Consider the following 25,167-nt stretch of genomic DNA (forward strand, 5'->3'; position numbering starts at 1 on the left):
TACACTTCTTCAAAGAGAAAAAAAAAATAATGAAATCTCTAATGAAAAACCCTCAAGAATATGAATGATTTTTCCACTTTGAAACTATATACTCCAATATTCCATTGTTTCTCATGTTGAAATCGGTCTTAAACAACTTTCTGTATTGGTTATATGCTGCCTAAACAAAATATCTAAGAAATAACTATTACCTATAAAATTCAAGGGGTTTCACTCAAGATGTTCCGTCGTAGGAATGTATGATGAAAGGGTATTCCTTCAAACCACTGGTAGTAATTACACACCTCAAAGTTGGTGGGAAATTCCCGTGGAAAATTCCTGAAAATTTTGCTCTTTTCAATTTTAACCCCACTGGCAATTTGCCCGGCTTGCCCCTCTTTGAAACTGTGGTCAAATTCTGGTGCATGTAAAAAAAATCAAAAATGATCGAAACGAAAGTGGTCTCGCGGTACAAATTCGCGGTAAAAATTTAAATATTATTGATGGGATTGCCAGGGCAAGCGAAATACCAAGTAACTGAAAACTAAAAATGTTATTGAAAAATCGCCTTCAAAAAGAAGTTGACCCAAAAGAATCCGACGAAATGAAATCGAAAACAGGTACGAAACAATTGAAAGGCCTATACTTTTTTTTGACGTGGCAAGCACTTTTGAAAAATATCTATCAATTATAAAATACTGACCAGATGGCTTTGTTTTGTAACTACTTTTGATTTTGTTTCGTTTGTTGAATTCGTGTATATATAGAAATATCACTTCGTGACCGAGTAAAATTTTCTTCAAACTCGACAGAATTTTGTTTAAATTACTTTTACTTAATAAATTGATGTATGTAGGCTGTTACTACGTGATAGGAAATCATAATGAAGAAAAGAGAAATGGAACTTTCTGTTTTTTACCACTTTTATTTGTAACTAACATTACTGCAGTTTCGTCCTATACGGACATTTTCAAACATATACAATAAACTAACAATGATTCATTACATTCGCCATTATATACCACCCCTGTAGGTCAAATACCTTTATTTCTATTAGTACCCTGTAGGTCAAGTACCTCTATTTCTGTTAGTACCTACAGGGATGGTATGTGATGACGAATGTAATGAATCATTGTTAGTTTATTGTATACGTTTGAAAATGTCCCTATAGGACGAAACTGCAGTAAAGTTAGTTACAAATATAAGTGGTAAAAAACATAGAAAGTTTAATTTCTCTTTTCTTCATTACTTTTACTTACTTTATGGAAGATCGAACCTCTATGATCCTAGTAACTTCTTTATCGCCATTGGTAACACTGAATCATATACATTTTCTCGTTCTGAAGTCTGCGATATTGTGATTTGTGATAAGAATATGGTGGTTAATGTGGTTTCTGAGGAAGTGTTTTTGTAAATTTCATTTTTAAATTACTAGTTATAAGACTTTTAAGGTCAAATATTCCACAATGGCAGAAGCAGCTGTAGAGGATGGGTCCTTACAAAAGTTTTACTGTCACATGTGCAACGTACAGTTTCAAGATGCCTCTGCTGTAAAAAAATTATCTCTTCAGGATGTCAGTCATTCTTATGTGAATTGTTTTCAGAATTTCACATGTCCCCATTGCTCGGACGGATTCGTTGAAGAGTTGCAAGAGACTCCAGATGGAAATGACGAGATGGCCGACGTTGAATGGGAAGATTCTGAAGTAGTAGGTCGAGTGTTTTATTTATTGATTCGATAATATCTGTTATATTTAAGGCGGATACACTAATGACTGCATTGCCTCTGGATTTCATTGAGGAACGAAGAACTCGATCCAGATCAGAAGGGAATCGTTCTGGCAGAAGGTACGCTAATCGCGCCAGGATAGTTAGACCCAGGTCTGAAAAATTCATTATAAAGAATTGCATGTAAACCAATGGGATATATGTTGTTTGGTTACATCTGTCCGGATATTTGTAATTACTTTAATGTATGGTAGATATTCCAAAGTATAGGCATATTATTTACACAATACGTATACTGAGCTTTAAAAAGACTTACGATTCATACAATTCCTCTTTAGCAATGAATTGGGTAACACAGTAAAATAGTTCGTCAAACTTGGAATCATTCAACACTTCAAGCTTTGGGCATTGAGCAGCTAAAGTGAAATTGAACGAATTTTAATATAGCTAGGTGAATGTTTCAAATTGACATACCTTTGAATAGTTTCCTCTGAAAATCATTGAAAATGGGAAAAGTGCCAAGGTACATGGTGCTGTTTCCTGTGAGATGTTTGTAAATTTTTTCTATTTTTTGTTTCAACTTTCATTGCCTTTTCTCTATAAATAATTACTTCATAAATGAGGAGTCTTTTTTATTTTTTTTTTGGGGGAATGCTAGAAATTTTTCCTCTCTTGGTGCTACGTAAATATTGGGTACTTATTTTCTACGTATCGATTTTTGGGATTAGAGACAAACTGTGGAAAGATCAAAAAGCCTGCTTTGAATTTTCGGTATGTATTTCAGGACTCTCACAAGACTGGCTACCTCCAATTTAAGACAGCAAATACCACTTGAACATCTACTACAAGATTTTGTTGTGAATTTAGGAATGAACTGGGCTACCCCTCAAAATATGCAGGTATTTCTGGGACATCCCGGCGATTATGCCTGGGGAAGAGAAGGACTGGACGCTATTGTTACTCAGCTATTGAACCAGATGGACAGCACAGGTGGGTATTGCTCCTGGTTTCATTTACCAATTGATAAAGTACCAACTAATGAAGTTTTTCATGTTTTTTTTTTCAATCCTGGAAACAGTTGTGATATGCGTTTTTTTTGGTATATCATTGCGTTCTCACAGTGATTCAATTTTCATCTCCTCAATCGTCGCAAAACGCCGTCCTTTCATGGGTCTCTTCAATTTTGGATACAGAAAAAAGTCGCAGAGAGCCAAATCTGGTGAATACGATGGCTGTCAACTGTCAGTTGACACGTCAAGAAGAGTACTTTGACCACGTCGCTGAAGATGACTGCTGCAGTTGCAGTTGAAAGGTTTGGAGGTTATAACCAAAGTAGATCACGGCAAAACTCGCAAACCCACCAAAACAGTGACGCCAGCCGTAAAAGCCTACATTCCTAGTAAAACTAGTTGGATGAATATGTTAGTTATATGCAATTTACTAAAAATGTATAAAAGTTTGATAGTCAGTTTTGAAAATATCATCTACTTTGTTGTTGTTGTTGAATAGCTCCAGTCTCAGCCGAAGTTCTGATATTAAAGATATCTGATCACTGATGAGTAGTTGATCATCAGCCTGGGAAGTAGCTGTTTTCAAGCAATCATCTACAAGTTCTACAGTGTGGGAACATTAGGTGTAATTAATGTTTCGGATTTAATTTTCTCAGTAACTTTCCTTAACGAAGTCATCAGATTAGTAGTTTATCTAAATATTATGTCTACTTCTCTATTTTTTTAGGTCCACCACCTGTTTCTAAAGAAGTTATCGATGCCCTACCGATAGTCGAAGTAACTGAGGAACAGGTGAATGTGAAACTGCAATGTTCAGTATGCTGGGAAGATTTCCAATTGAGAGAGTCTGTTCGTCAGTTGCCATGTTTGCACATTTACCATGAACCTTGCATAAGGCCATGGCTGGAGTTGCATGGAACTTGCCCCATCTGTCGGCAGAACCTAGTAAATAACGAACTTTCTAGTGATAGTAACCAAGACACTGGCTCTGGAGGTGGAGGTGAGTGTCGTTTCAATTTATCCGCTTGCAAAGTATTTGCTATTTTTATTGTTGAAGCAGTATGTCTGGTAAAAAACACCCCCAGTTTTATTACATTTCTGAATTATTATAGCACTCGTCAGAGTAGTACAGTTATTATCAAAAAAGACAGTGAAAACATTAATTCTCACAATTCTTAGACTATTTTTCCGATACCTGCCGATGATGAATGAAATGAGATTTCATAGTGTTGGAAATAGAGCCAGTGTTTAAATTTTTCAGGTAGCAGCAACTACAATCTTCTGAGACTGTTCCAATCTCGAAGTAGTAATTCCTCCAACGGTTCTAGTTCAAGTTCTTTAGATAATCAAGGGGCTCGAACAAGATCGAGGTCGCAGAGTGATTCCAATAATTAACTGGTAGATTTGATATTTGAATTGTGCTTGCTTTGAAGTCATTTAATAATAATTATACATGAAATGATATTTGAATTATTCCAAATAATATGTACGATTCAGGAGAAGAATAAAAAGCGGCAATACTTTTTTCCCATTTTTGAAATTGAGGTATTCTACAGAAATTTCTGAGGAGTATTGTTGAAAAGCGGCCATCCTTCTGGAAAGGAAAATTGCGCTTGGTTTGACACTGCTTATCTTTTATTCATAAAAATGATTTTGTGAAGGGATTGATAATTAGAAAATAGCGTTTTGCTTTATTTTCTGGTGGGTGAAGAAAATGGAAAACGGAAACAGAAATGAAGAAAAAATTACCATATTCTTAAGAAAATTTGTAGATCATCCACACATGTCTTTTTTAGATGCAAATAGGAGAAATAGTATTGGAAAAACATCTCTAGGATACTGAATTACATTACACAAACATCCATTCATACATATATTCTTATATATTTATTTATGTTGTCGTAGCATTACTGATGAACAATTTATATCAATTTTTTAATCACAGATATTTAATGTACTGTATTAAAAAAAAAGTTGGTTTTGCCTAATCCAATATCCTTAAAGTAGAGTAGTTGTTCCAGATAAATCATTTCTTGTTGCTTGTATTTAAAAGAAACTTCTGTGGATCTCGAAGAGTATTGATTGATTGATATTTTAGAGTTTTCTTCCTTTAACGGACGTTTTTCATTTTTTCATTCCTGTGGATGAGAAAAGCAACACCATCTACTATACTCTAATTCTTCCCCTGGATTATCTCGGAAATAAGTAAATTTGTTGTGCTTCATCTGAAATGTTTCATCTGAAACTAAGCTGCAAAACGTGATACTCAAGCACTTTGGAACAATTTTTTTTTTGGTGTGAAACATTGAAGACATAACCTAAAAGTATTTAAAGCAGATCCGATTCATGAAAAAATTGTTTTTACCCATCTAAAATGTTTCATTTGAGGCTGCGACACGAGTAGGTGAAGGTGAAACATTTTATATGTGAAATTGTTTTTTTTGAACCGCACTGTTCGTGATTGAAATCGAGTTTTATTTGGCACATTTCTTGACGTTTCCACAACTTTCGAAGTTGTCTGTTTCTGTATTCTGTTATTTCATTCATGTTGTGATTCTCAATATAATTGACTTATCATAAAAACACACATTGAGTTGCTGCTGGAAACTAGCGATTTTATATCGGAAATTATGTTGTTTTATTTGTCCACCCATCACTGCAGCATCACAAATTAAATACTCAGAAAAAACTTTGTTGTCAAATGGAAACAGTGAATGTTTCGATTCATTCCATCAACAGATTTTTACTCAATATGCAGAATTGTCTACATTATTCATCTTTCAATGAAACCTTGGCAGCTCTCGTTATTACAAAGTTTTTAAAACTTCTGACATACTTACTGATTTTTTTAGTAATGTATCTGAACCGTTTTTTATAATTTTTCCATGTTTTCGATATTTAGTTATCTGTTTCACAGTTTAAATCTAACTTAACTGAAGTGAACGTCTCTAAACAAACCTTCTGTGATCTGCCTAACTCAACACCTAGTGAAAAATTAAAAAATTCCAGTCGTAGTTTATGTAATTTATCAATTAGTTAGCGGAATTATTCTGAAAAATATGCTCACGAGTTATACGTTTGTAATCTCTTATTAAGTTGGGTAGATTGATTTTTTTCTTGAAGAAATACACTTGAGATTAATTAGTTTTAATTCCTTTGAGATTCTTAGTCAAAGTTACAACGGCTGATGAAGACAGTAGTGGAGTTTTCTCAATAACAAAAGTTGGATGTACATTAATTGTACTGAAAATTTAATTGCAATACAATTTTTTTTGTGATGTGTGTTTTTATGATAAACAACTGATGAATTTACATTAGTCATGTTATTTACTTTGTATATATAAAAATTGTATAGAATGGACAATTAAAAAAATTATGTTAAGAAGTTTTTTTACCTAGCATTTATTTATCTACCCTTTTTTACGATGGAGCAGAGTATGGTCACGTGATTAGAACCCCTGTGTAATCTTTCAAGAACCATTTCACAGGTAAATATGTTTTCCAGAATTAATTAGAAATGTGATTTGGTGTTTTTTGAATCACCACTATTGTGGTTCTACTCAGAGTTGCCAACCGTGGCGGAATTCCGCTACTAGAGCGGAATCTACTCGACGGTAGCGGCGTACCGTATTTGAACATAAAGTAGCGAAATTTTCTACTAATAATCAATATTGAAAAAAATATGGAAGAAGACGAGGCACTGGACAGCACTCGAAGCTGACAGCTGACAAATGAATAATCGAATTCAGTCAATACATTAACATTACAGTTTTAGTAGCACAGATCATAATATACCCTGGTCTGTGCTTAGTAGCTGAAGCCATTACATGATGAATGAGAAGAAAGAATATTTTTCATATTTTCATAACTATCATAAATTATATAACCTCCAATGTCTTGGAAATAAAAGTCTCGACTATCTCGAGTATTATGAATTATATGGAACAAATCACAGTGGAAATGAAAGATAGTTCATCTGATTGTGGCTCGAGCGAAAGAGCTACCGCAGTTGAAATTGACGGGAACGGGACATGTTCAAAAAATACAGAAAGTCTCGAAAACACACTTTTTCTCAACATTAGTTGTCTGATTCTAACTTGAAAGGATGGATTAGATCAGTCGCGAATGATCGTACAAGAGCTCAGTGTGACTATACAAATTGATATTTATTTTTACTTTTCAAAATCATTATTTCAAGCTAAGTTTCAAACTGTAAATTCAGAAAATTAGGTTGCGCGGTTGAAAATTGGCATGATCCTGATACCGACATTAGTGACAGTTCAGTTTTGTAGTATTTGATCGGTTCACAAACTGTGAGTTCTGTGGTATTTAATTTTGGATAGGGCTCATGCGCGAACTGATTGCGTCAGATACATAAGCGTAACGAAATATGAAGCAGTGTAGCGGAAATTTGGTTCAAGTGTAACGACTTTATAGTTCATCCAGTTGGCAACTACTGAAAAACTGGCATAGAACACGGTTTCCTGAAAACTGGTGAAACAAACGTCAAAATACTAGATATGAGTGGGCATTTGAAGAACGGTATTTTGGGGCGCGATTTTATGATGCAGTACTGTCGCGGTATTCGAAAATGATATACGATTGTATCAGCAAGTACAGTTGCACTATTTCCAGTACTTTTCATTATGGTCGTTTGAGGCCCGCCGTAAACGGGCGGCACTTCCAAAGGGGCTGCAAATTGAGCGACTCATCATGTAATATTTAAAGGCGTCCTATTTAATAGTCACCCCACCTACAGCTTGGGAAACGTCATCTCATAACCGACGCGGCGCGCCATCTATCGACATCCGTTAAGACTAAGACGTAATACCAAACGCTGTTTGTCTACCTTCTAGCCAAAAGCTGTTCCACCATCACTTTGGAGTAACCATTCCGTTGAAGATATTTTTGATGATGCCTAGTTCGTTATGGAGACCTTCCTTCGTATTACAGAGCCCAAAAGCATGATCCACTAGAGTTTTGATGATTCATCTTTTGGTAAATTGATGGTGGTTGGATTCGTGATTCAGATACTGTCCCGCGTAAGGGTTTTTGGTATACAGATGTTTTCAACTTAGTCTCTGTCTTCTTCACCAATACGTCTAAGAATGGTAATTCATTGTGAAGGTCATTCTCAATTGTGAAGGTGATGGAAGGTTTTACGATGTTGGTGTGCTTCAGAAAAGTGTCTAGTTCTGTATTCCCATGTTTCCATACTATGGAGGTGTCGTCAACGAGATTAACCACAAAAATGCCTACCATTTACACTATTATCAATATTCAATGTGATCATATTAAATACTGACATCGTACTGCCATCACCCTCTGGTGGTAAGGGTAAGTAGTAAAAATTTTAGCTGACACGAAAATGCCACTTCTGAGCTTCTATGGGCTTTGTATTCTATGGTTACATTCATTAAAGATGCGTTCCAAAAGTAACCAGAAATGTGATTTGGTAATTCTAAAAGACACTATTGTATTTTTACTGATATTCCGGTTGATAATGAAACACGGTTTCTTGAAACCTGGTGAACCAAACGTCAAAATACTAACCGATGATTTGGTTGTGGTGAAAACAATGGGCAGATGACATGTTTGAATTTGGATTTGCCTCAGTCGCTTTTATGTTGTTTTAAGAAAAACAACAGAATAAAAATTTTGATACCGCGGTCATCAACAATTAAAACAATGAACTACATATGGGTTTTAATTGGTTTATCAGACAATTATTCAGAAAGACAAATAGAAACCTAGTAAACCTACCACAAACAAATAAAATCCCTTTTCTACTCATTTGAGAAATATAGAAACAAAATGTAGCTCAAAGTAGAACTAGCTCAAAGTATTGAAAAAAAATCGAACAAATGAAAAATTTATGTTTCAATAAGGTGGAATCCAACCGCCAAAGTATTTATCAAGTTCTTCAGCAACAGCAAGACACAAGCGATCTTGGTTTGGGCCTGCCATAACCTAAAAGAAAATATTGATTTTTTATAAATGTATTCCCAGGAAGTGAATGGAATGTAACAAGAAGTATAAAAACTAAAATATATTTTCAATAACAAGTGTGTAACAATATTGTTGAAATTTTATATTTGTGAAATTTTTTATGCTAAATTGTATAAAGGTTAGATTATTTTACTCATTTCGAAATGTGGAAAAACAGTTTTCAGACTGTGGTCCAAAATAATAAGAACAAGTGTTTTTTTCTCATTATAATTGAGTTTTTGTATTGAGAAAAAAAGTATTTTTCATATTTATGTATTTTGTACTTTTCAAACATTTTGGTCGTTGTTATTTTATTATGTTTAAGTAATGATCTCCACGTATGCGGAGAAAAAAAAATTACCGCTTACGTGGAAATCTTTACTATATCGCCACACATTTCACAACTTTACATGCCACACTCCTCTCTCCTCCATCCCCACCATCAACTCCACCCTTGCTCCCATAACAGGTTTATTTACTGTAAACCCAAAGCGGACATTTTCTCAAGATCCTCATTACGATATGAAACTTTCTGTTGTATGTGTACATCTATCCGTGGCTACTTGTAAGTAAGGATTCTTGAGAAGGTTAGAGAGCCACGAATAGATACGATCTTACATACCACCGAGTTCAATTAGTGAACCCCTTGTGGCAAACATGGTGAAAGGCCATGGAATTATCAAATGCAACAGCCCGTAACTTTATGTTTCTCGTTTACATTGTTGTTGGGTGACAATTGAAAGAAAGCAGTGTGTTTAATGAAGTCATGTTGATGGTCGCTTAAGATGTTTGAGTATTCCGAATATTTCATAAAGTGAGCCGCCCAGATAAAGCCGCCCGGCTTTATCTGGGCGGCTCAACAAGATCTGGAAACGTTGAGAAGGCACTGTAGCTTTACGGGTTCATTACGTTTCCCCTCATCGTCCTCCCTGTACTAGTTTGTACGGGTCCCTTGTCAAATTCTTCTGGATTTAGGTTGTCCCTAAATTGTTTGTCACTGTCTCTTTGTTGTATTGTCTGTAGCTATTTCTCCGCTGTATAGCTACTTCGTTGAAGCAGTTCTTTTTTCGGATATCCCCTTCATGAAGGTTTTTTTTCAGACCCACTTCCCAATCTGATTCTGTTTCAAAGATTTTGGTACCCCAACAGTTGGTTCAGGACCTATATATGGAATTGAGGAGCCGTGTTTCGCACACTTATCAGTTTTTTCATTTTCGGTGATATCTGACATTGTTGTGAGCTTGATGGCTAAGGTAGGTATGAATTATTCATCTAGGTTGGGTTAGGTTATGTTGTCACGAAACATATGACAGAAGTTTTGAGGTTAAAAAATTTCCTCGCCACTTTTAAGGGTTGCCTCGCAATGGTTAAGGTTGCCTCTTTTGGCAGAGTGACAGCGCTTACAAAAGTAAGAATTTTGACAACTTTTTATCTTGTTAGCATTTTACATACCTATACCTAAGACTAGGGTACATTTCTATGTCAGTATCCAAACAGATTGCAGAAACTCACCTGTATTCCAATTGGCAACCCATCTTTATTCAATCCGCAAGGTATACTGGTAGCAGGTAGTTTCAATGTATTTGCTACCATTGGGTAAGAAAGATATGGAAAAGTCGTTATATATTCATCGTGTTTGCTCGCAGATGCACCCATAGTAGGGAACAGGAACACACCATTGTCGCCTAGTTTATTCTGCAGTGAAAAAAAGAATAAGTACATCAATTAGGTTTTGTTGTGGAGACCCCTGATTGAATCAAATAGTTTTAAAAATTACCATCTCTTAACAAGGGAGTACAAATAGGGTCTGTCAGACACCAGCTCTCCTCGAGAAATTCAGTACAAAAAGCTAAAAAATGATCCAAGTGATAATGCAACAAAAATCTCTAGAAATTTTCAAAATGAGATACGAAAGTTCCAAAAAAAGAGTTATGAATTTATATGAGAAGAAATTACTTCTGAGTAATTAAATGTCATAGTAGGTGGCAAAAACAGATCGAACAATTCGACTTCACATTTAAAATAAAGAAAATCTGTGGAGCCATGGTTTCATGTTTTAAGACGTCGTCCGTTGAAATTTTTTTTGACGTTACGCCGTCTTGAATAGCTAGTATATTCACAGGCCTGTGTTATCGCTTCCAAGGTTGGATGTGCATTGGTGCGTTCATGACGCAGGCCATATTTGAGTGACCGGAAAGGAGGAATCAGTGTGAAGTATCTTTTGCGCTTGACAGTTCTTGTGCTGATCGAACGCTTGGTTGTGCCAACTTTTTTTTTACAGAAACATGGAACGCGGTAAACTCCTAGATTCGATTTGGGGCACAGAACTATAACTTAGAGTTATAGTTCTGTGATTTTGGGTCTCATCGCTCCTTTGCTGCCCTTAGACAATGCTGTATTTTCTCGATGGGCTTATATATTCTTTTGATGTTGTATTTTTCAAGGAGGCGACCAATTCTGTCGGTTACTTCTGGAATGAAAGGTAGAAAAACTTTTATCGTTGACTCCTGCCTTGGCTTACGTGAATTTAATCGATTGTTGATAATTTTAATTCGGTGCTACGGTTGAACGGGGTTTTGCCGTACTTTCACTAGACAAACATGTTGCCAAATCTAAAAATTCAGCTTCTGCAAGAATCCGCTTGACGCCAGTGCTCAATTTAAAATATCAACAATTGTCAACTGTCATTTAAAATAGAACAAATTGTTTTTGATGTGTCCAACAAATTAATGAATAAAGTATATTGAAACAAAGAAATTGTTTAGAGAATGGATAGGGTAATGATTATTTGAAACATTGTTCATTAATAATAATAATTCAGGTCTTGTACATGTATAGCATCTTGACAAAAAAATCACCATTTTGATTTCAAACCACTGAATTTTCATCAGCACAAACATTTTTTTTGCAAAATAGTACGGGTATTTGAAAATTTTAAAGTGATATAGAAATAAATACTTACTTCAAACGTTTTAGTCCGGGAAGCGACTTCTTTTGAATGGTCGTCAATAAAAATATTAATCAAATTCGTTTGTAACAGCAGGTATAACATACGTAGAGAATACTTTGACCAACCAAACAAAGCTTTGAACATCTCCAGTAGTAGGATATCGCCCTGTAATAATTCAATTCAAATTAGGAATACAGTTAGTAATTGAAGTTAATTGAAGTAATAATAAATAAATGACTTCTGGAAGACGAATCTATATATTTCATTAGCCTCTTATAATACAATAACAATAACAATAAATCGACTTTATTTATTTATAGACGAAATAGGGCCTAAAACAGTACCCTGCGGTACACTATATTCAATTTTTTTGATCGCTTGGTGTCGCGTATAACTTTAGAATAGTTTTAAGCAGTGCCCTTCCATTCCAGCGTGCTCTAAAGTTCGAAGAAGATCAATGGAAATGCATAGGCATGGTTTTTCTCCATCTACAGCATTATGCATTTTCTCTGTTAGAAACATAAGAAACAAAAAGTACTGGAAACCGTTTTAAAGGGACCGCCTGAAAAAGAACTGAAGAGCCGTTTTAAGAGAGATTATTTCAGAACAACACCAGGACTTTGTTCTTTTAGAGGACACCTGATTAATATAGAGCAGATACTTTAGCTGTTATGCATGTTTCATGCGAATGGACAACCCAGAGAATGCCATAAACATTCTAAAAAGGACAATTCAAACAGTACAGAAAACAAGAAGTCGGACAGCGATATTTCCCATGAAAACGAACATACTTACTTTTCTCAAAGGATCAGGAATACCTTCCGTAGTAGTCAAATATACAGCAAAAACAGTCATTGCGTCTTTGACTGGCAGTTTCTCATTTCTCATAATTGTTGAGCCACACTGTCTTTCCAAATACTGAGCAGCCGCTTTCACTGCCTTCTTTATTTCGGGATCTACACTCGGTATAAGAAAATCTCCCGAATCCTCCATAAAGAACACGTTCAACTTACTGATGTCAACCTGAAAATGTCAAATACTTTACAAATAGTTTACAACTTTATGAAACGCAGTAATGAGTCCTTCTCCATATTTCACTTGAGAACTAGAAGAAATATCAAGGCGAATATGGTTTACCTATCTAAGAAGATATAATTTTTAGTACTTTTATATTCGTGTGACGTCACATTTTGGCGAGAGGGAAGGTGCTTTTATATGGAAGAGGAGATTTTGAAAGGTACCATCTTTTCAATCATTTAAATGACTTTCTCACCGGTGGATCCATCGTCAATCAGGACCAGGCAAAATCGGCTTTCGTCGACTCCATTGAATCCCGAACATCCGATTTGTAAGTTGACAAAATCAATCGACTTTGATTTGATTGAATTGAATAAGTATTCACTGTGATATTATAAAACTTTTGAATCAACAAACAACCTAATATAATCTAGCCACTTCGAATTCAGCAGATACAGCGACAGGAAAGCTACGATGATTCATATGATAACTAAAATTCAAACTGAATTCGATCATGAAGAGAAAAATAGCCTTTCGTCTCTGGATATGAACGAAGTAATTGCTACTGTTGGCCATGAAACAAATTTCTGATCTATATTGTTTTAAATCATGCCCTAAGAAAGTAACGCCGGCCGCCACTGGCAGCCATCATTCAATTGTGACGTAACCAGGATCACGCCTAACTTGACGTGCGCTAGCGGCCGTTCCAGACGTGGCGTTGCTTCGAGAATAATGAACTCGATGTTTCGCGGCTGTTTGATGTTCGCGCCGCTTCGATAGAATTCCGAAGAATTTTCCAGCGCCTTCGATTGAATTCCGAATAATTTCCAGCGCCTTCGATTGTCAAATATAAGCGCCATCCACTCGTCTATCGAGATAGTCAAGTGGAAGTGACAGTGCGGTACGTGTAGCGATCTAGTAAGGCGATAGACATTTGAATACTAGTTAAAGTTTGAGTTATCCAATGGTACAGTTGAAAATTTATGGCGAATTTCAATCATTCAGAGCCGACCTGAAGCTTAAATATTTTTAATGATTTTACAAACATTTAAAATTTTATCAATGAAGTCGAATACAAAATTATAAATTCATTATGAATTACAGAAACTCCTTTCACACGTTTATATCGAGAGAAAACTTGAATCTTGATAAAAATACTTTCAATTTTAGTAACTTTGAAATGATTGGTATACCTACTATTGTAAATGAGTTCCTATATTCTTCATGGATTTTTTTGAATATAGAATTTATTAGAAACAAAATGAAATATTTTCAAATTATTTCAGGGAAGCGGATGATGTTAACGAATGACATTGATATCCCTAAGTTGAAAACTAGTTTTGTGAAATATGTTCTTCGTAATGGTATAACATAAACAATTCACGTTCTCGAAATATGGAGAAAAATTGAGATGTATGACTATTAAAAAATGTTTTAAAACCTATTTTCTTGTCTTTTTTTCTGATTGATTCGGCTGTTACTTGATGAAGATTCATAGTAATTTAAAAAACTACACCTCACGATTTGATTTCCACAAATAAAGTTTGTGGAGATCAATTCGTGAGGTGTAGTTTTTGAAATTCTTCTCTTCTTTTTCAAATTTCCAATGGTTCCTTTTTCTCTTTGAATTATAATGTATGTCATACATCCACACCCTTAATAGTAGCAATATAGTACCTTTTCATTCAGTCTGAGATTTTTTGTCTGACCAGGATCAACTATAACGTTCATCATCAATTTAAGATCTTCCACATATCTGGTCATCGGTCCCAGAACCATTATATCTTTGAACTTTCCATGTTCAACATAGGGCATATGACCTTTTATAGAAGCAATTCCTACAAAAATCATTATTTTTTGCGATGATTTCACTACCAAAGCAATGCACGTACAATTTTTTTACTTCGATTCTGATACCTATTTTATGACTTACTTGGAGTAGGTTTGTGTCCATAAACACAATTGTAAGCTGCAGGAATCCTTACAGATCCAGCAAAGTCCGAACCCAAGCCAATAACAGAGGCTCCAGCTCCTAACAGAGCTCCCTGAAAGCCAACAATAGTATATTACGTGGGTACAAGTGTCTGATAGAACAGTGAATTTTGACCAATTTTAGCCATTTGTTTTTATTAAACGGAACATTTTCGAGATATCTCTGATTTGATAATAGTGTCACGAATCTGACCCTGGTGGACTATTCTAGAAAGAATGGGATGAAAAATGTCCTGGAAACTTTCATGTATTTTTTGAGTAGGCGAATTTGCCGATCGACATCAATTTCAGTGTTGAAGACGGCAGAGGTAGTGACCGTAGTGAACCAGTGACATAATTGAAATAATTCCATTAATTGAAAGAACTATCACAGTATAAATGAATTATTACTTCAACAACTGAGTAGATCAATGATGAAGTTACGCCTAATAAAAATGTTTTCAAAATTAGGTGCGGAAACTCACATACAGGATGGGCCATCGAAAACTTGACATGGAGGTTTTGGGTACTAATCTTGCAAATCCGAAAAAAGGCTCAGACAGGTCGATTTTTATTGGGAGGGGGACAGTTTTTTTCCCATTTACAGCGTCGTTCAACCCCGGAATAGGGAGCAAGTCGCACATCGTTTCAATACTGTTAATAGCAACAAATTGTTGTACGCCACTGTTCAGTTGGAATGTATTCGAAACTCTTTCATTTGTTTCTTATGCTACTTTTTTGTAAATTTTTTAAGGGTTTATTGTTTAAGTTTGAAAATGTCCATTAAGGACGAAACTGCAATTACGTTAGTTACAAATAAAAGTGGTAAAAAACATACAAATTTTCATTTCTCTTTTCATCTATTTGTTGATTTTTTTGTAATTTTTAGTTGCCTAAAACAATTTCCCTGAATTCATCATCAGCTCTCATTCATAAATCATATTTGGAAAAATTTTTCTTGTGAATTTTTTCTGATAAATAAATCATGTCGTTCTGCAATCAAAAGTTCATATGCACATGTTTTTAACAATTATTAGAAATTCGTAATCTGCAACCTTGAGATCATCAATAAAATTTGCAAAAACCGCAATGTACCAATTCCAAAATCTCCACATGTCAATTAAGTAAAGAATATTGAATCTCAAAGATTCAGAATTACTTCGTATAATTAGATATTTTTGCCTCTTTTCTGAAATTATGGCATATTTGCAATCCTCAACCAGACACTATAAGCACCTTTTAAGTCATTATATGGTTGGAACTGCCTTGATTGACAAGTATGTAAAAAAGGGAAATTGTTTTCAAAATTCAGTAGGAGTGCCAACGGGACTGTTTTGAGTCGACTTCTATGTATTGGTTATTTAAATGTAAGCAACTGCTTTGATGACCGTGATTCAAAAATTTATTTCCAAATTGAAAAAACAAACGATTTTGGTTAGTAACCAAACCAAAATAAAATCAAAACAGGAGAACATAATTAAACGAGTGCATGAATTTGAATAATTGAAATCGTAAGTAAGTTAGTGAATTTATTCGATTCACTTATAAGATAGATACATATATTCGTCTATGACAGAAGAAAACATATATACATACATATAAATTAGAAATCATATAATTCAAAGAGAACTAATGAATTTTACGACTATCTAAGCAAGCTTGTATTGTAGCCAGCAAACAAAATAGTAATTCTAATCCTCTATAACCAGACGGTAATTTTGTAGGGTGGAGAAAGCAAGAGATAGAAAGAAGGAAAGAGAGGACGAGAGAGAGAGAGATCTGTTTGTGATGCGCTTAGGAAGGCAACTCCAATAAAGATTATTTCTTATCAAATTGATGTCAACAAATTAATAGTCAACATTAACGGTCTTAACTGAACTGTTACGAGTATTGATAGCATGCTGTACAAATTTAATTGAAGAATTAGCGGTCCGTAATAAACTATGAAGAAAGGTAAGTATTTCTAATTCTGAATAATCCAGTTTCAGTCGGTGAGTCAGTTAGTCGGTGAGTGAGACAGCCAGTGAGTAAGTCATTCGATCAGTCAACCAGAGAGTCAGTTAGTGAGTCAGTCGATCAGTCAGTCAGTCAATCAGTCAGTGAGTTAGTGATACAGTTAGTCAGTTGGTCATTTTGTTAGTTAGTCGGCCGGTGAGTCAGTCGGTCAGTGAGTTAATTGACCAGTTCGTTAGTCAGTGAGTCAGTCAGCCGATTGGTCAGTTATTGAGTCAGTCAGCCGGTCAGTCAGTCAGTCAGTGACGCAGTCAGTTGGTCAGTCAGTGACTCAGTCAGTCATTCGGTCAGTCAGTGAGTCAGGTAGTCATTTGGCTGATGTTTTCATTTGGACTGTCTGTTGAAAAATATACTGTACATGCAGAAAATTACGTTACAACTACCAGCTTGCACAATACACAGTCGTCTTCCAGAAGAGAGTGTATGCAATTTTGCAATGCGCAAGGAATATCAATTTAAAACATTAACAAGGCATTGAGAAATACAAGCGAGGCATGGAACTGGTATGGAAATGCCGAGACATTTTCCAGAGACTCAGTTAGTCAGTCAGTCAGTCAGTCGGTGAGTCAGTTAGTGACTCTGTTGGTCAGTCAATGAGTCACTTGGTCAATTCATTAGTTAGTGAGTCAGTCAGCCAGTCGGTGAGTCAGTCAGTTAGCCAGTCAGTCGGCCAGTCAGTGAGTCAGTCAGTCATTCGGTCAGTCAATTGAAAACATAAACACGGCATTGAGGAATCCAAGCGAGGCATGAGACTGGTACGGAAATGCCGAGATATTTTCCAGAGACTTGAAATAAATGGATGAGTCAGACATTAGTCCCCAGTACAAAAAAATCTCAGTTTTTATGGTAATATTTCAAATTGGAACTACTCCCGCATCTCCAAACTCGATGGAAATAAAATCACTTACTTCTCCACCTGATGAACCTCCACAGGTACAAGTTGTGTCATAGGGGTTGTTAGTAGTGCCCGTAATCAAATTGTAAGCTTCTATAGACATGCATAGCTCGGGGTTGTTGGATACTAGTAATGGAATGGCTCCGCTAGCTTTCAGTCTGGCAACAATTTCACTATCAGTTTCAGCCTTTGTTCCTGCTTTTGGAAAATGGCCTACGGAGTATTCCAAACCTGTAATAGAAGTTTTACATATAGTCAGTAGGCATACTTGAAGACTAGCTATAAATGAAATCATCTAAAAGTTGTTAACTTTTATGATCTTGTGATGCACTGTTTGGAACCTTCGGTGTAGTAATGAATATTACTGGAGTTTTTTCCCAACACCAAATCGTTATTTTTAACACCTCGACACGTGTTTCGATCACCAAGTTATCATCTTTAAGAGGAAGTTCTTCAGTGTGATCTTCCTCTTGAAAGTGGAGGTGGCGTTGAAATAACGGTTTGGTGTTGAAAAAAAACTCCGGTAAAATTCAACTTTTATGGTAGCTATACATATGGTATATGAAATATAATTATACACAAATGGTCCAACGCTAATAACCCCTCACGATTAATGCGGCTGTTTCTGAAATAAAAAAACTATTCGCAGGAAAATTGCTCTGCTGGTCTACTTCATAAATTTTTTCGAAGCAGCTTCTCCACTGGAAGAACTCAAATGATGCAACATCGACCATACATTATGATGAGAAACGCTGAATAAGTCCGATGTATGGGTTGATCATAAGAAAGTTTGTAAATTACCTTTCAGACAACAGCTTTCCTTGACAGTTAGTGGAACACCCAATAACGGCTTGGTTTCTTCCAGTTCCTTTTCACTTAGTGTACATGTTGATAAGTAAATATCAGTATTCCTCGCATCCATTATTGCAAGTTCAAATCTGTCTTCGACGACAGCGTTCAAGATAGGGTTTACTTCTTGTATACGGTCTATATATGCTTTGCATACTTCTAAACTCGAAAGCTAAAAAGGAACTAGATTCATTTTTCAGTTTCAAAACATTTTGGAGGACGAAAAAACAGTTTCTCATTTTATTTTATTCATTGTGTTGGAGAGAAAAAATTCTTTATACAGTGTCACACATAAAGTTCGCGACATAAGGACGTTTTTTTAAGATAAGATGAGATAATTTATTTTATTCGACATTTTAATGCTAAGTTGTTCAATGTGCTCTAATCAGTTATCTAGATGTATGCCTAAGAGTTTAACACTGTGTCCTTTAACCCAAGATGTGTTTGATGTAAAAATAATGTAATGAGTTTTATTTTCGTTTAACATTCGATTATTTCTTTTGAACCTTATCAGCATTCTTTTGAATTTGATTTATATCGCGCACCATTTTACCTTTGATTTTTCCGGTCGTCGTAAGACTAGTATCATCTGCGAAAGCAGAACAATTATGAGGTGACATGGAGGAAAAGAGATCATTTATATAGATTATGAATAGAGGAGGTCCCAAAACCGAGCCTTGGGGAACTCCACATGTAACTGGTTTTAAGCTGGATACATTGTTCGAGTCACTTGACAGATATTGGTATCTGTATGTCAGATATCAATCAAAAAAAGACAGAGGGTGGAATATAAAGGGAGACGCTCTTTTATTAGATCACATAAAGCAGTAATAGTGTGCTCTCTTTTTTCAAAGCAAGTTTTTATATTTTCGATTACTTTTTTTACCGCACTTATTGTGGGGGTTGATTTCCTAAATCCGAATTGATTAGTGTTGAATGACTTGTACTTATTAAAATACTCATAAAGCTTATTTTTGAAGATGATTTCAAATAATTCGCCTAAAATTGGGACGATCGATATTGGCCGCTTTTGTCACGGTGTATTTTAACTCGTTGTCATACTATGGTTTACTATTTGACTTCAAAGTGTATGATCTTTCTGGTGCAATTGAGTCAACAACTGACTCACACTGACTTTTGAAGTCTTCATAAAATATATCTACATCAACACAGCTCAACAAAAAGTTACATGATATCAAACTCAAGGTAATCCTGACCATATTACAATCATTAAGGTTTCTGTATGTTTTTGTGATGTTTTGTGGTACATATATATTGCAATTACTCAAATTGATTTTTTGGAAAAGAAAGTTTTTGGCTTCCTACTACTCCATCTTGATAGAAAAAAAGGATGAGGTACTGGTACTGAAGAGCCTTAGGGCAAGTGTCTTAAGGCGAAACATCGATGTATACCAGTGAGGATGAATATTACTGGAGTTTTTCCCCAACACCAAATCGTTATTTTTACACCTCGACACGTGTTTCGATCACCAAGTGATCATCTTTAAGAGGAAGATAAACCAGTTTTATCTTCCTCTTGAAGATGATCACTTGGTGATCGAAACACGTGTCGAGGTGTAAAAATAACGATTTGGTGTTGGAAAAAACTCCAGTAATATTCATTACTACACCAAAGGTTCCAAACAGTATATCACAAGTACCAGTGAGGATAACAGTGTTCCATGTAAGTGCAATTTGTTACCATTCATTTAAAGTAGAACTCATGTGAATGATATCTGATTTTTATTCCACAACGAATATTTGAAATACAAACTGAGCAGAGAAAAGTATCTTCTGTATAATTCAGTGTTCATTTAGAAGTATTTGTTTCGAAAGAATTTTTTTCTTTGGTGTAATTCAATGTTTATATGAAAGTAGCTGTTTCAGGAGGACTTTCTTTCAGTTTGTGTTTGAAAGTTGCTTTTTTGCATGATCTACACATCCATGTATAGAGTTACTTATTTTCAAATTGATTACTTTCTTCCTTTCTTTGGAAGATTCCCTCATCCTTTTTTTTGTATCAAGATGGAGTAGTAGAAAGCCAAAAACTTTCTTTTCCAAAAATTAATCACTCCTAAAAATATAACCCCTTCAATTCAAATTGACTGTTATTAATGAATGATCAGTTAACTTTGGGGAATCATGAACGACATTATTGACATCAAAATTGGGGAGTACATAGTCAACAATGGTGTTGCTGTATTGAGCACACCTGGTTATTAGTTTGTTCAATTCCAAGCATGTTCAACATATTTTTCATTTTTGTGCATTTTTCATATCGGAGTCTTGGCCATCATCCTTCAGTTTATATATAATTATATTTTTTTCTTCTCGTTGTCTTTCCGAAATTCCATTTAAAATGGTTTCAGCATAATCAGAATATTTTTTTTAAATACAGGATTTTCCTGTAGTGCTTGTGACATTGGATGTAGTGCTCAGACAGTGGATAGTCAGCACGAGCGATTTTGGGGCATGTCATCTCACGTGGGGGCGTTGTGAACTGGCCACCGAAATCGTGCGATTTGACACCGTTAGACTTTTTCTTGTGAGGTTTTCTTGAGTCGCAGGTGTACGCGAATAAGCCACAAACCACAGCGGTCCTCAAACAAACCCAACATAACCCATGCCATCGGTCAAATTCAGAATGATTTATGCGCCAGAGTAATGAAAAATTGGACGTTTCGGATGTGCTCCACCCATGTGCTTTCAAACGAATGAAAAATGTTGATGATCTCACACACACATTGTTTTATTCAAATTTAAAGATAGCAAGCGATTGATGAAAGTCCCGTTTTCTTTTCAATCAGTTCAACTCGACCTCTTCTCTCACAAATACATTAGGGTTATCATGATAATCTTTATACCAATCCTTCACTCATGTCACCCCTGAACGATAGTGAATGAATCATTATTGTTACACATGGATGCTTACCTCTTTTCTTCTTATTTTTCCGGCTAAATCAGTGGCACTTATTTTGAGTACATCGTTCTTGATAGGTGGCAAGACCTGTTTTTTACCTTTTGCTTTACATACCAGAATAGGGTGGGTAATTGCTCGAAGAATACGAAGAAGAAACAAGGAACACTTGTAAAAGAATTCCTTGAATGACATTTTTGAATCCTGAAATCAAAATGACGTGGTGATTATACTGTGATCAGTATAAAACTGAGGCATTTTTGAAATGAAAATGTAGTTAATGCAATCGGAACAACGAAACTGGCAAAACCTCAACACCTACACAGCAAGTTCCAACAAAAACTTAACCCACTCCATTTTACCTCTATTTTTTTCCGAATTGGTTTAAACAGTGTGTCTGCTTAAGTTCGCACCAAATGAAAAACTTTTTTATTGTTGATTTTACGAAAAAAACGTAATTTTTTTCAAAAAATCCAGCATGGTCTTAAATCCGTAATGGAACTATCAGCTATTGGGTTTCTTCAGTGGTTTCTCAAAAAATATGAATTTGGATCAAGAGTAAACTACTATTTTTGACAATATAAAAAATCGATATTGGAAACAGTTGATCAGAACTTAAAACTACTTTCAAATATGCAATTACACCCAATCACATGGAATTTTTTTCTTCTAATTTATCAATAAAGCAATGCTAACTTAAATGCAGTTACGTAAAATATAGGTTGCACTGAAAAACAAATGATTTCTTGATAGCAAGAATTGTTCGATAGTCAGTGTCAAATGGAAATTTGTTAATACAGGGTGTTTATTGAACATGCGGCACAAACATTAAGAGACTATCCCTTGGACTATTCTAAGAATATTTGGTCCTTTAATGAATTTTGATAGGGCGCTTTGTGCTATCATCTTCCTGGCTCTACTCAGTTTGAGTAGTGCCAGGAATTATTTTCATAGAATTATTTTCCAGAGCTTGACTGCATTAATCTTTCTAGATATATATATATATATATATATATATATATATATATATATATATATATATATATATATATATATATATATATATATATACAGGGTGTCCCTGGACTTCCCCTTTTCCTTTCGGGAATGTATAGATGGGGTCAAAATATCACCAGTACTTCATATAACTTTTTTTCCTAAAAGTCTTCGTAACCAAGTTACGGGCCCTCGAAGTTACAAAATGAAAAATGTTTTTCTTTGATAACTTTTCAAGTGAATATTCAAAATCATCCAAATTTTGGTAATTGACTAAACAAATGAATTCCGTCGATGAGCTTTCATGCAGGAGTCGGTTGTTTTGCTACAAAGTCAGGAACGGACTAACCCGATGGTCCACACCCCAAAACTTTGAAATGACAGATATTTTTCAATATTTTTCAACAAAATAAGGTTACTTGGACAATTTTATGAATAAAAGAACTCGTGTGGAAAGTCGATCGGAGCAACGAGTCTTGATAAAAATGTAGTTCTACTCGACGACATCACACCCGCTCGTCCACCATTATTTGAAATGAATAATTATCAAAGCAGAAATAATAATGATAACGTTAATTCAACAACATTTATAACAGGAATAATACAAAGTATGCTAAAATGAAGTCGTAAACAAAAAGTAGAGTACCTATATGGAAGTTTAAGTCACAATTGTGATAGCAGATATTTTTTCAAAAAAAATATCAAGTTCTGTAGATTCGTGGTGTTTTTAAACTAACAAGCTACTCTACTATGAAATATCGAATTCATTCCATATTTTGTATGTACATAATACGTGTGGAATAATCACGTTTCGTGTTGATCAGTTATCTGAATCTCATGAAACTCAACATTCGAATGTTTCAAATTCTTCTTCACAGCTAAACTGTTAAGGAGTTTCACTGATAATTATAATTTTATGGGAGAAATTCTTTAACACGAATCTAAATTTAGCTGAAAAAACGCACATCGGAAAAAATATTTACTATACTAATAAAAAGCAAACGAATGAACTACAAAAACGGTTGCACATGATCAGGTGAATATCCAGGGAATAATTATGTTCCATTTCTTTCACAGATGTTGACAAAAAACCTTTTAGAAAGTTTTGATAAAAAAATGAGAAACTGAAATGCGATTTTGTTTTGTTGAGTGGTGCGTTGTCATATGACTATCATTGTATTGTCAATATTCTATAGGATATTTTGAATTTTTTTGATATGGCCGAACAGTTTACATTCAATGAATATGCAGATATGCATGTATTTTATGGACGAGCATTTTGTAATGCTGCAGAAGCTCGTCGTCTGTATTCCGAGCATTTTCCCAATCGAACGGTACCGTCAAGAGAAACATTCGAGCGTGTCGATCGCAGCTTAAGGAAGACAGGTATGTAATCATTGATAATTAATTTGAGCACGTTGTTTTATTTCGATATTATTGTAGGTACAGTTTTGCCAAAACGAGGTGGTGAGGGCGCTCCTAGGACTGTACGTACCGTTGTATTGGAGGAAAATATTTTGGAAGCCGTCGCTGATGATCCTTCAATGAGCATCAGAAATCTATCAGAACAGTTCCATACATCCAAGTCCACTATTCATAGAATAATTAGGAAACAACTGCTCCACCCATTTCACATCCAGAAGGTACATGCCATGACACCTCAAGATTTTCCAGCACGACTGGAATGTGCCAATTGGTTCATGGATAGGCAAAGAGAGGATATGACTTTTATTAATCGAGTTTTATTCACTGATGAAGCAGGTTTCAGTAGAGATGGAGTTATCAATTCTCATAATCTCCATATATGGGCCGAAGAAAATCCCCATGGGATATTGCAAACCAAACACCAACGGAAATTCAACGTGAATGTTTGGGCTGGTATCATAGGAAACCATCTTAGAGGACCATTCGTTCTACAGGACCGATTGAATGGAGAACGTTATTTGGAGTTCATTCAGAACGATTTGAATGGACTTTTGGAACATGTTCCATTGCAAACCCGAAGAGATATGTGGTTTATGCATGATGGCGCTTCTCCTCATTTTAGTTTGATTGTGCGTGACCATCTGAACCATATTTTCCACAATAGATGGATTGGTAGAGGTGGGCCATATTCATGGCCATCGCGGTCTCCGGACTTAAATCCATTGGATTTCTTTCTGTGGGGGCATCTAAAAAGCCTTGTTTACGCTACACCTATTCACACAAGAGATGCATTGTTGAATAGAATAACATTACATTGTGAAGCCATACGAAACGACCCTGGAATGCTATTTCAAGTACAGAGAGGGTGTCTTCGCAGACTAAGAAAATGTATAGAGAGAGAAGGTGGTCATATCGAGCAGTTTCTGTAGCGGATTTTTCATTTCTGTTTGCTCTTGAGGCTCTTGAGTTTCGTTAGTTAAACGTGTTTGCATTATAAAAATTCGTTATGAACATTTTACCTATCATTTCCATTTTCCTTAAAAACTAATATTTTCGAATAATGGTAGACATCTCAGGATAAATGTTGTTGAATTAACGTTATCATTATTATTTCTGCTTTGATAATTATTCATTTCAAATAATGGTGGACGAGCGGGTTTGATGTCGTCGAGTAGAACTACATTTTTATCAAGACTCGTTGCTCCGATCGACTTTCCACACGAGTACTTTTATTCATAAAATTGTCCAAGTAACCTTATTTTGTTGAAAAATATTGAAAAATATCTGTCATTTCAAAGTTTTGGGGTGTGGACCATCGGGGGTAGTCCGTTCCTGACTTTGTAGCAATACAACTGACTCCTGCATGAAAGCTCATCGACGGAATTCATTTGTTTAGTCAATTACCAAAATTTGGATGATTTTGAATATT

At 35.2% G+C, this 25,167-nt stretch overlaps 2 protein-coding genes across 5 annotated transcripts in view; one reads left to right on the top strand and one right to left on the bottom strand.

The window, feature by feature from the left end:
* The first annotated feature begins 1,303 nt into the window (after nt 1–1,303).
* Nucleotides 1,304–6,102, top strand: Iru (E3 ubiquitin-protein ligase Iruka). 4 transcript variants are annotated; one of them, XM_023161770.2, is made up of 6 exons: nt 1,304–1,529; nt 1,584–1,685; nt 1,739–1,827; nt 2,492–2,697; nt 3,445–3,717; nt 3,979–6,102. In XM_023161770.2, exons 1-6 carry the CDS (start codon nt 1,446–1,448, stop codon nt 4,110–4,112), a joined length of 888 nt encoding a protein of 295 aa, XP_023017538.2. In that variant the 5' UTR covers nt 1,304–1,445; the 3' UTR covers nt 4,113–6,102. The 4 variants fall into 4 exon arrangements, with proteins under 4 accessions (XP_023017538.2, XP_023017537.2, XP_023017536.2 ...); XM_023161769.2 differs by having other exon boundaries at nt 1,305–1,529; nt 1,584–1,688; XM_023161768.2 differs by having other exon boundaries at nt 1,306–1,529; nt 1,739–1,860.
* A 2,309-nt stretch (nt 6,103–8,411) lies between these two features.
* LOC111506637 (uncharacterized) overlaps nt 8,412–25,167 on the bottom strand; it is a 46,478-nt gene continuing 29,722 nt past the window's right edge. Inside the window, exons 11-19 of the mRNA XM_074182837.1 lie at nt 21,333–21,521; nt 18,353–18,572; nt 17,565–17,782; nt 14,606–14,717; nt 14,350–14,510; nt 12,451–12,678; nt 11,668–11,820; nt 10,218–10,400; nt 8,412–8,687 (exon numbers count right to left, since the gene is read on the bottom strand). Of these exons, the coding sequence (XP_074038938.1) occupies nt 8,598–8,687; nt 10,218–10,400; nt 11,668–11,820; nt 12,451–12,678; nt 14,350–14,510; nt 14,606–14,717; nt 17,565–17,782; nt 18,353–18,572; nt 21,333–21,521 (1,554 nt within the window). The 3' untranslated portion in view covers nt 8,412–8,597. The remainder of the gene's footprint in view (nt 8,688–10,217; nt 10,401–11,667; nt 11,821–12,450; nt 12,679–14,349; nt 14,511–14,605; nt 14,718–17,564; nt 17,783–18,352; nt 18,573–21,332; nt 21,522–25,167) is intronic.

This window comes from Leptinotarsa decemlineata, unplaced genomic scaffold (genome assembly GCF_025532065.1).
Source record: "Leptinotarsa decemlineata unplaced genomic scaffold, Ldec_3_MD MMD2_tig00026330_RagTag_RagTag, whole genome shotgun sequence".
NCBI classification, from domain to species: Eukaryota; Metazoa; Arthropoda; class Insecta; order Coleoptera; family Chrysomelidae; genus Leptinotarsa; species Leptinotarsa decemlineata.